The 12,634-nt window shown below is 28.3% G+C and overlaps 1 protein-coding gene across 2 annotated transcripts; it reads right to left on the bottom strand.

Moving 5' to 3' along the window:
- Positions 1-3,088: 3,088 nt before the first annotated feature.
- Positions 3,089-5,083, bottom strand: LOC105140700 (60S ribosomal protein L36-2-like). Of its 2 annotated transcripts, none has more exons than XM_011047634.1 (4): positions 4,977-5,083; positions 3,999-4,103; positions 3,433-3,632; positions 3,089-3,328 (listed from the first exon to the last, which is right to left on the bottom strand). In XM_011047634.1, the coding sequence occupies exons 2-4, from the start codon at positions 4,098-4,100 to the stop codon at positions 3,298-3,300; spliced, it is 333 nt and encodes a 110-aa protein (XP_011045936.1). In that variant the 5' UTR covers positions 4,101-4,103; positions 4,977-5,083; the 3' UTR covers positions 3,089-3,297. The 2 variants fall into 2 exon arrangements, with proteins under 2 accessions (XP_011045936.1, XP_011045934.1); XM_011047632.1 differs by lacking the exon at positions 4,977-5,083 and adding an exon at positions 4,906-4,938.
- Positions 5,084-12,634: the final 7,551 nt, after the last annotated feature.

The following is a 12,634-nucleotide window of genomic DNA, read 5'->3' as shown; positions in this document are numbered from 1 at the left end:
TTTGGCATCTGCTTGCAATGGCGATCGCTGTTCATACCGTTTATTTTCCATGGGACCAGCAATTGTCTCCATCTATTCTGCTGTTTTCTAGGACTTGCTGGCGCGTATCTTAACGCACCAGACCAGTTTATTGTCGGAGCTGGGAACATGGTTGTAAACTTGCCGATCGAAAAAAACAGCATTTTGGGAATAATCAGACGGAACTGGCTTCATCGGTTATGCAAATTATCCAATCTTTCATCCCTTTATGATTAAAGGGATCACCTAAATTAACAAAAACCCTAACGAACTCGGTGTTCCACAAAAGAAATAAATCATAGTATACCGAAGTTCTTATCATATTCAACAAAAATCAATAAATCGGCTATTGAGGATAATATGTTTTTTACAAGACCAATTAGTCATTGTTGAATTAATCGTCTTTTAATAGTTTTTAAGGACATTGCAATGATTAAATAAATTGACATTGAGGGCCTTTTTGGTATTTCCATATTATTTTTAGTTATAATTAAGTTGATTGGGGTAATTTAATAAATATAAAATATAACTTAAAAACCAAAAGTGGCTAGTACGCGTAACATGCACTAACATGTAGAGTGCTTTGCCCTCTTTGGACGGTGCATGAGGCATCTTCTAATGACCAGATGCTGCTTTTCATAATGATGTTGGAAGCAGCTGGGCATCCTTTTTCAGGTAACAATGTTCATAAAAACTAGTTTATTTATAATACTTGCATTATCTGACTCGACCCGACCTATCAATGTTGGATAGCATGGATATTACAAATCATAGTGGGTCAAAAAACATAATAAATGGATATCACTTATAAGGTGCTTGTTAGGATTTTGAAAACCCGCTCAACCCGTATAACCTAATATAAGTAATCCTAGCCGTCGATATAAATAAATAATATTTTTTCCTCTTGTATTTACACTCAAAACTGCCTTTTATTTTTTCAATATCTTTCCATGCAATTTTCTTCTTCAAACTTCATGTAATTAATTACTTATCAAGTAATGCTCTTTCGCAACTCGTTATTTTTTTTAAGATCATCAAATATCTACAAAATTTTTAGCCTAGTCTGATATGTCTATAATAGAAACTAAAGATATGATGATATGATGGAATCAATATTTCATAATGGAAAAAAAAGGTGTGTTTGTGATAAAAAAAACTTAGAGACTGAACAAAATGATTTGTGATAATCCACAATATTTTGTGAGAAAAGATATAATGCTTTTACTACATGATTTAGTTTTTTGTTAATAAAAAGCAAAAAACAATTATGAAGCTAAATTCTCTATCATCCTAATATTAAAAAAAATCAATAAAGATAATTCTAGAAAGAAAAAAAACCTATGAGGAAAAACGTTGTGGCCATTGACAATGTTTTTTGAGAAAAACTACAGTGTTTTTTCTAATTAAAATCAACAAAAATAATTTTAGAAAAAATCATGAAATAAAACCATTTAGAGAAATACTATAGCAATTTACAATGTTTTGTGAGGAAAACAACAATACTTTCCCCATATGATTTAGTGTTGTTGTAATTATAATTCTTAACCAATTCAATATTAAAAAAAAAAAAATCAAAAAAGATAATTTAAAAAAAAATCATGTGGGAAAACATTGCAGCAATTCAAAGTGTATTAAAGAAAAAAAAATTACAAAACTAAATTCTCAATCAGCTCACTATTAAAAAAATTATAAAAAAAAGAAAAAAATTATACTGGAAACACTATAACAATTCACAGTGTTTTGTGATGGAAGGTACAGTGCTTTCCCAAATGATTTAGCCTTATTTGTAATAATTTATAATTATAATTTTCATCTAGCTCAATATTAAAAAAAAAATCTGACAAAGATAATTTTTAAAAAATCATGAGAAAAAAAAAATCATGTAGAGAGATACTGTAGCAATTCATAATGTATTGTAAGGAAAGTTATAATGCTTTCTCCACATGATTAAATTTTATTATAGAGTTAAATTCTAACCAATTCAATATTAAAAAAATAAAATCAACAAAGATAATTTTGAAGAAAATCATAAAAAACACAAAAAAAAACTATATGAAGAAATATTGTAGCAATCAACAATGAAAAAAAATCACAAAACTAATTTTCAATTAGCTCAATATTAAAAAAAATATAATCAACAAATATAAATTTAGAAAATATAAAAAGTAAAATAAAAAAATTATGTGGGAAAACACCGTAGCAATCTATATTATTTAAAAAAAATTACAATATGAAATTTTTAACTTGTTCAATATAAAAAAAGTGAAATTAGCAAAGATAGTTTTAGAAAAAAAAAAGAAAAAGTAATACAATGTGAGTGAAAAAAAATGAAAAAATAAAATAAAATGTGAAAAACAAATACATTGTAGATTATTATTGTAATTCATAGTGCAATGGACATGGATAAAGAATAATTTCTCTACACCCTTTAATTTTATGTATAATTACTAACATGATGATGTCTATGGAGGTATGAAATTTTTAATTTTTTCCTGTAAATTTGTTATTTTTAATTATAATTATTTAGTTTTCTTTTTTTTTTTTACCTCTGCAAGAATAAACAAAAACATGTTTCATATATATACGAGAGAATGCAGAAAATTAGCTAATTAATGACAGCTAGGGTGTCATCAATTTTTTTCAAGAATTATGAAATATTTCAAACTATAAAATATCAATACAAGACAATACTAAATCTAGATATATCAAAATATAGTATTTTGACATTACATTTTAAAGTCAACCAAAATACAGGGGAGTAAATGATTTTAGTAAAAAAAATTAAAACATATTTTAGTTACTTGATTATTAGCAAAGCTTGTTATATGGTACAAATTTCACATGCAAAATTTCCCTCTATCATTTCAAAGCTCCACTAACATAAGGTTGTGCTTATTTTTTCTCTTTTTTATAATTTTTTTTTATAATTCAGGATATCTGGTTCAATTTACATACATCACATCTAATTCCTGAATTCATTAAATACACCAATAAAGCATTGCAAAAATGACACATGCATAAAAAAAATCAAACCCAAGTGCAGAGAAAAAAAACAAATCTCTTTTCCCACTAAACCACAAAATCAAGTGCCCCTTATATTAGATTAATTTGTAAGCTAAGAACCATTGAGATTCAGAAAATTTAATTCATATATAAAACATAACAATTTATAGAAAATTAAAATTAAAGATGCTATCTGAACAGAACATAACAAATGTCTCCCTCCAACTAAGAATCTAAAATAGCATTGAGGAGATCGAAGACATCCAACGACATGACTCACTTCTTCTTCTCACCACCTCCAGCAGCCCTGTCGGTCAAAATACACCAAAAGAAAATAAGAAGCCTTTTCCAGCCAGCATAAAAGCTTGGATTATCAAAAGCAAGCAACGATCCTAGATCCCTAAAATGTACCTCATCTTGCGGAGAACATTAGACATCTCCTCACGCTTCCTCTTAGCCCTCTTGTGCGTGCCCAGCTTTCTTTTCGCTACCTTCAAAGCACGCTTGTCCTTGCCAACCTTGAGAAGCTCAGTGATCCTCTTCTCATAAGGTGCAAAACCAGCAACTTCCCTGATCAAACTCCTAACAAATTGCACTCTTTTGCTGGCTTTCTGCACTCCAGATAAGCATAAGAAGAGACAGTATCATAACCAGCTACTTTATGCAAAAGCAATATGAAAAACAATTCTGTCTCATTAAGCACATTGTAATTATTATGATGCCCAAATGTACATCATATGTTCCAAAGACAAATCCAATGACGGACAGGAACACAATTATAAGCAAAAAAATTACAAAACTACTACGTATTCAAACAGTATCACACAAAAACTCAGTCTTACACTCAATAGAAGAAACAAAATAGAATACACCTCCAAAATTAGATTAAAAAAAATACTGGAGTTAAATAGGAAATAGAAAGACCAGAACATAAATATGAAAAAGCAATCTCAGTGAAGCTTGGTGAAATAACTTACTCCTTTGCGATCAGAGGGTCTTGGAGCTAGCTCCTTCTTGGTCACAATGTGCCCCTTGTTCAATCCCACAAAGAGGCCAGTATTTGGCTGTTTGGGAGCCATTGCCTAAAAAAGAAAATATGAACTTAATATCAAGCACCTTAAGGTAAACAATCAAACCAACATGAAAATAACAAAATCCCTGAAATATTTGTAATCAGTATCAGACACAACTATGAACCAAAAACTTTTCCCAATAACAATTTATACTGCAGACAACAGCAGAACATTACGCGTTTCAAAACTATAGAACAAGTAGAACATAGACAAACAGTTCAAAATATTTGATTGTATATATGAAATAGCAAACCGAATATTAGCATAAAAGTATACATCCACATTCCACAAAGAGAAGTTCTCCAATCACAGTATTGAGTCCTGCCATGTCCCAAGTTTCCATCCTACCATCAGAGTCCTCGGTTAAGACTTCATGACCTTAATTACTACCTTAAAATGTTACATCTATATTAAAAACAGCCGAAACCCTAAATCCACAACCCCTCAAAACCCCGAAATAGATTGCCATAAAATATGAGAAATAGAGAGAAAAAAGTAATGATAATCATTCTGCTTGAGCTCCACAAATGAAATGGTTTTTCATCTAATTAAATCATAGACAGACAACCAGGATCCCTCTCTGCGTCAAGTTTATATGGCGCTGATACAGCCATCACAAATGATCCAAATACGCAAAATTGAACTTATAAGCAGCCAATACAGAGAGCCTGAATGGGTTTTCAAAACTAAAACCAAAAGGCTCCGATTCAACAAATAACAGGCTCATCAGCAGTAAACAGAACGAAGTTTCGATTCCGTTTTAGTTTCCATTTTATACAAAACAAAACGCTTATAAAATACACACACACACATTTACGTCTTTAAGCATATCAAAGCATAGAAACACGAAAAAGATATCAAAAGGAGAGAGAGTTGAAGCACCTCAGGCTCAGACTGAAGGTTGCTGCAGCGACGACTGAGAGGCGGAAAGGATGTTTGAATTAGGGATTTAGGGTAGGCGTTGATTTTGTACAGAGCTGGCCCATTTTTGTCTGTGTTTCTTTATTCATAAATGGGCCTAACCCAGCCCTTTTCCTATGTGGGGACTGAAAAATAGGTCAACAAACAACTAGCCCAAGCCCAGTTAAAATTAAAATAGTCATAAATTATATTCTCACTTTTTGAAGAAGTTTTCATTTTTCTTTTTACTACTAAGTAACTGGTGAAAATCTCACTTTTTTTCATAATTATTTTATTTTTTCTAATTTTTCTATAACTCTTTCCTCCCAAATCCCAAAAATGCAATAATATCTCAAAAAAATACTTAAATATGAAACAAAAAAAAACCCATGCACCAAATTCAAAAAATAATTAGGGTCATATTGAACCTTATGGAAACTTAGAAGAGTAGCATTTTGAATTTTTAAGCTATAGGTATGAATATTATCGTACTTAATTTGAAACTTGCCCAATATAACCCAAAATATATATTTATATTATATAAATATATTTGTAAGACATTTAGATCTTTTAATATAATATGATATATGTACCTTAATATTGACATAAAATACACATATATAATTAATATTATCATTTAATGTACATGCTTCAAATATAGATTACTTATTTTATTTTGTATTGATTAATAAATACTCAAAACTTGATCATAAATAGTTTATAAATATATCATTTTTTTATCTGATAAATAATAAACAGGATACATATATAAAGAAATCTATCCCTGTATAACTCTTGGACTCTAATTCTGGGTCATGTAGTCCACAATTCATTGATTATAATAAATGTTGGGTATTTATTAAAATCAATAGAGATTAATTAGGTGGCTAATCACACCTAAAAATAAATAATCGGTGGCGAGTCCTTGTTCTTTTCACTTCTTTTGTTTTCTCGTCTAAAGTGGTCCCTCTCGCCCCACGCGTCTGGACAGCTTATCAGTTATCACAGCCCATAGCTTGGGAGACATTATTATTATTTTTTTTATTTTTTTTTAGATTAACGTGGGTGTCCGGGCCAGTTTGCGCGCACCACGATTAATCCCACGAGCCCTGAAGTTAACGACCATGTAAGCCTCCAGTGGCCATCATATGAGCAACCAAGGACTCGAACCTGAGACCACAGAGGGAGCAAACCCCTTGATCCCAAATCCTTACCACTTAGCCACCACCTAGATGGTTAGCTTGGGAGACATTATTATTCCAATGGGAATGGGATTAAAGGCTTGGAAGAGTACAAGGCACAGTTTATTTTTTAAAACAATTAAATTACTTTTTAATTAATATTTTTTTAGTATTTTTAGATCATTTTAATATATTTATATCAAAAATAATTATTTTAAAATAAAAAATATATTATTTTAATATATTTTTAAATAAAAAAAACTTTTAAAAATAATAATAATTACATTTTCAAGCAGAATCTAAAATTTTACGGTAAGTATACCATTAATTTCAGGTAAAATTGCAGAGTTGGAGTTGGTAGAAGGTTAATCATATTCTCTAAGTGTTGTCTCTGTGTTACTTTGGTAGAGAATGATTATCCTTTCTTTTTTGGATTAAGGCATGTCAAATAAGTTCATGAGTAAATTAGTTAAAGTTCTGATGAAAAAGGAGGTAGTGAGATTGATTATAGAAGTGAATATAAATAACTTATACGTGAAAGTGTCACTTCATGTTCTTTCAAAAGTCGAATAAGTGATATAGTGCAAAAACAAATTACGCACACATAATGACTTTCACAACCAAAATATTGCATAATGTCGACGAAATATTCTATAAATATTTAAATATTGATTCCGTTAGTGTCAGCTATTTTATTAGTAATATAATTACTATAGATTTATTTACGATAAAAACACTTCGAACCAAAAAAAAATTGCTTATATCATTTCACTGATAATTCAATTAATGGATATAATTTATTATAAATAAAATAAATTATTGGTAATTTTCATGTTCATCGAATTTATATTGCCGATAAAATTAATCCATTGAAGATTCATATATTCTTAATAAAAAGTCCTGTATTTTATTTTATTTTTTGAGCTTTATGGAACTATTTGAGAAACTTAATACATCAATAATTTTATCTGTAATTATCAATAGCAAATTTTTTTTAATTTTTTCAACTCTTTTGAACTTTTCAATGGACTTATTTTGGCTATTATTCCATTTATAATCTTTAGTAGCAAAGTTCTATAATTTTTTTTAACTCTCTGAAATTTTTTGAAAGATTTATTTCATCGATCATTCCATTTATAATTTTTCAAGGGACTTATTTTATCAATCATTTTATCTGTAATTGTTAGTGGCAAAGTCTTGTATCTATTTTCAAACTTCCTAGAATTTTTTAAGAGATTTATTCCATCGGTCATTCTATTTATAGGGTTTAAATTATACTGTGCATAAGTTAATTCCATGTTACTTTGTAGATCCAATCAAAATCCAATCAGATTTTATTTTTTCAATCAAATTTTCATTTAAAATTTTCCTAATAACGTTGCTAACTTTGCTAGTCTCATCTCTCATTTTTTAGGTCTATTTATTTTTATATTTTTAAAATATTTAAAAAAATTAAATTTTTATTATTAATTTAAAAATACATTATTAAATACAATTTATCTGCTAAATAGAAACTAAAGTAGGAGAAGGAGAACGAGGCGAAGGTGAATATTTTCTAGGACTAGGTATACGACAAGATAGATCGCATATACCGTCGAGGCTTAACAAGAACTCATCGTACAATCACCTAAGCCCGACCATCTCAAACTTAAGTTCAGTCGTCTCAACACTATATGGAGCCGTCTAAACTTCAATTTGTTCTTGTACAATCACCTAGATGACCAAAGTTTAGGAGCTTAAACCTTATTATGAGAAATTAATGATCAATACACCACACCTCGTCCACATATCTATGGCTGTAGTGTTTGAGATATCGCAAATTTGATTTTTGTTAGGTTCACCAGATAATCCAATTTATCATACATTCAACAATATTGTCACAATCAACCTCATTCAGCTCATGCTCTGGCTTAATGATGAGCACTTGTGTAGTAAACAATAATTTACTATGATTTATGCATTCACTTTATAATGGTTCGTCAAAATCTTTTTAAAAATAAAAAAAACTTGGTTGTGCCTTCATTTTATTTTTCATCTAAGATTAAATATTCATCTACATCACATTGATTTATTCTCATTATATCCATAATCATACTCCTATAATGATTTCTATTATCATCTATAACTCTCAACTCTATTACAATAACCTATCATACGCAATCCTTCAGGTGAAATTTGATACATCCAATAATAATCATTTATTATTTATATGAAACCTATATAGAACATTGATGACAACATGTATTAATTAATAATAAGAATTAAACAAATTATTAGCACTCAACTAATTAACTATCATTGATTTAACTCAAACTTATTTAATTTATTTTAGTAGTACTCTTAAATCATTATCAATTTTCTCTAAAAATTCAAATTCCTCTAAATTCACTGAAATTTTAAAATTGAAAATAAAATTAACAAAATGTGAGATGTGCCTATTAAATAAATCATTATTTATTTCATTATAAAACATGTAAATTGCAAAATCAAAATCAATTTCATCAAATGATAGACAAATACAATTTTTTAAATTCTCATACAAATCTTAACACATACAAATTGTATATTTATACAATAAATTTCTATTAAAAAAAACTATAATACAAGTAAACACATAAACAAACTAAATGTGCCACATAAAAATACTAAAAAGTTGATGTTTAAAAAATGGGTTTCAACAATAAAAAGGATAGTTTTGCTTATTTGATATGACGAATGTTCAAACAAAAATTGAACCAGCACAAGGATGCTGACAGACTAATTGCTGAGATAGCTAAATTGACGAATCTTCAAACAAAAATTGAACCAGCACAAGGATGCTGACAGACTAATTGTTGAGATAGCTAAATTTGTTATAATTTGAACTTGATTAGTGACAAATGAGGGAGTGTTGTGTGTTGTTTTCTATAGAATAAAAAAGAAGAAGAAAAAGAAATGGGAGAGTGGGATAACAGGGTCGACTATCATGTTTTTATTTAAATATTATTGATAAATTCACTAATTGATGTTATTGATAAGAATATTTTCTCAATAATTCTATCTATGATAATAACACATCATTTTTTTCTCATTTCTAAATGTAATTCCTTCTTTAGTCACCAACATATATTTTGACATTGTAATTTATCGTTGATATTATTTCCATTAGTATTTTTATTTGTATTTGATAATTTTTTGGTAGTGTTTTGTAGTAATTAGTTTTTAATTTTTCGGTGTATTACTAAATATATATATTTTTATTTTCTCCAAGTATTTAATAAAAGTAATATGGGAGATATTGTTGATATTCAAAAGAAAAATAGGATAAGTGTATGCTATTGTCATGTTAAAAGTTGACAATTGGCTTGTTCACATGTGGACGTGTGGTGTGCTTGAACTTTTCAAGGCTAATATTTGGGATATCGAAGAAACTAGCTACAATGGGCGAAGGTAATCCAGAGAAATACTTCGTGGACTTAGAAGACTTTATATTTAAATGGGCTATCAGAGCATATAATAAGAGTTTTTCCTGTTTAGTCTTTATTAAATATAAGACTTTATATTTAATACCAGACTATTTGTTTTCTTGTATGCGATGAGTGAGGAGTTATTGTTTCTTCATGATTTATTAGTGCAGTAAACTTATACATAGTTTCTAAGTCAACAAGACTTATAGCTAAATATAATCATGATCAATTTTCATGATACTTAGTTGACTTTATGGTATCTTCATAAATCAATATAATTTTTTTATTTATGTAAATATAATTTATTTTTCAAATTATATAAACATATATAAGAGTTTACTTATTGAATTAGACATCATGATTATTTAGAATATAACTAATAATTAATAGTTCGTCTAGTAGATAGTTTGATGATAAAAACTTAAAATTAAAAGATATGCTTTTTATATAGTTATTAATATTGATGATTATTGGAGAGTTAAATAATTGTTAATTTTAGAACCTGTAAGATTAATAATGTGAAATTAATAAAGATATATAAAAGCTAACTCAAATATCTATATTAATTTAAAATAATGATTAATATTAGTTTTATAATTGATTATTTGATTAAACTCTATTGTTTATTATTTGAACTGACTTTACATTCTGGTAATCACCCTTGACATTAACAATGCTTATTTGTAATTATGATTAATCGCTAATCCATGCTCATATGAATTGATTTAATCCCAAGTTATCATAGATTTCACATGCTGATTGATTACAAAGTAATTATGTCTTTCTCACATATTTTTTTAAATTAATATCCCCTAATTCTATCTATGAAAGAGAAGAAAATCTTAATTGTTAACAATCCAAAACACCAAGTATATGAATTTCGTTATAGTTAATAATATATATATATATATATATATATATATATATATATTCTTATATTAATTACTCGTAATTTCGTAATCGTTGCAATTTCTTATGCTATTTTGTATTTTAACTTAATTTCGAATCTACAATTAGATTAAAAACAACTATAATTTGCATGTGAAATTGATGGATACAAATGAAAAATTCATAGAAAAAAAATAGAAAGAGAAGCTGTCACTTATAGTGTGGGAGGGTGAGCAGAGAGGATTATTTTTTGAAAATAAAACTAAAATTATTTAAATCAATTCGGATAATAAATTCTTAAAATACAAGAAATGGGTAATTTGGATATTTATCTAACTATACTTTTTTCAAGGAATGTAGGTAATTAAAAAATTATCCGAGTTACTCAAATAATATATATATATATATATATATCTTTTTTTATAATTTTTTAAAATTAATGGACTGATAATTTTCTTTGGACTTGATTTTGGCAACTCAAAGTTCATTGAACCTAATTTGGACTAATTAATTCTGAATTTTTTTCTAGTATTTAAGAGTTAGGTACATAAAATTTCTTCATATATAGATTGCATGCCATTCTCCTTTTCCTTTTCCTTTATTGACTTTGATATAAGTTGAACCTAATTATTATTGTTATTATTATTTAGGTTTAAGCCAGCGGTGCTAAATATTTGAATATTTTGTGGGAGTTTGATGAGCTGAGATGGGCTGCATGCAATCCTAGAATCTGTCTAAATGCTGTTCAAGAAAAAAGAATCTCTCGTGACATTAGCATATATTCCTGTCTAATTGCCATTCACATTGACTCTAGTTAAAGAAGGAGGAGAGAAAAAAACTTGTTGCGAAGCTATCTAACTTTTGAAAAGAGCAGATATTAATGATCGTTGAGCTGTAATTTATTGAAAAAATAACTTGATTTAGTAAGACCTTTATTCTGATCTGGCGTAGATTTTTGTTCTTCCGGTTAAACGGAGATCGACACTCCTTTCCTTGCCATGAGGAAAACCTTTCAGCTCTACTAGCAAGAAACATTTCATATGGAGAAGCCAAGAATTACAGCAGCAAGAGTATATATTGTCAAATTATTCAAATCTAAAGAAAACACCGTGTGCACTCTCACAGTGTTTCCCTACTTTACCCTTCACAAAACGAGCCAAATAACTTGCTATTGAGAGTTCTTTTTTTTTTTTTTCGTGTTCATCGGTAATTACCACATCGATTATCAATCTTTTTATGTTTGTTATGTGTAATAAAATAACTTTTTTTATTTTTGGAGTTGAAATATTTAATTAATCGGTTGATTTAATTATCCTGAATTTTTTATTAATTTAATTTAATTTATTTTTTTCAATTTAGACAAATCTAAATTTTAGATCACGAATCAATTAATGAGTTACCGAGACAATTCAAGCTAGTTATTTTTATTAAAGTAGTGTTGTTTCATTTTTTTTTAAGATGTTGACTTAATTAAATTTCTCAAGTAGATTTTATTAAATTAACATCTTATGTAATTCAATTAAGGATTGAGCTAAAATTAGTTTCCGGATTTTTAATTTCATGAATCATTTCACCAAATGCAACGAACCGAGTCTAACAATGATGCTTTCCCTGTCTCATTTTATTAACACAACGTGATGCTGAAGAGCCACCCACGGCAGCAAGCAACATACCTTTCCAATCACATCCATATTTATCTTAATATTTAAAGCAGAATATCTTGGGAAAGACGATCAGGGCACTTCCATGGTGTGGGGACATCGATTCTCATCCTTTCTTCTTTCTTGTTGGCCAAACTTTCTTTTAATTTTCTGCTGGGAATTTCCGGGTGACGGCAACAATGGAGATATGATAAGTTCGGACCTCGTCCAACTAATTTTCAGGCTGCTGGTTTACTTGCTTGCTTGCTTGGTGTTCAATCTATCTATTCTGGGTCATCAAAAGAATTATTACCGGATAGGAAAAAATTATACCATATATTAATTTATATGGCTACATATTTACACACCCATAATAAAAATACAATATCAATTAATACTATAGAATTCATAATGATAAAATCTACATATTGTAACCCCTTTATTCTGTGCGTGTAGGCACATGCTTTTTTTTTACTAGTAGTATT

The sequence above is a fragment of the Populus euphratica genome, unplaced genomic scaffold (genome assembly GCF_000495115.2).
Source record: "Populus euphratica unplaced genomic scaffold, PopEup_1.0 scaffold112.1, whole genome shotgun sequence".
NCBI classification, from domain to species: Eukaryota; Viridiplantae; Streptophyta; class Magnoliopsida; order Malpighiales; family Salicaceae; genus Populus; species Populus euphratica.
Note: the sequence above shows the minus strand (reverse complement) of the source record. Positions and strands in the feature narration are given on the sequence as shown.

Coding starts and splice junctions, on each gene's coding strand:
- LOC105140700 (XM_011047632.1), bottom strand. Junction 3,633..3,998: donor GACCCTCTGATCGCAAAGGA/GTAAGTTATTTC, acceptor TCTGGAGTGCAG/AAAGCCAGCAAAAGAGTGCA. Junction 3,329..3,432: donor AATGTTCTCCGCAAGATGAG/GTACATTTTAGG, acceptor TTTGACCGACAG/GGCTGCTGGAGGTGGTGAGA.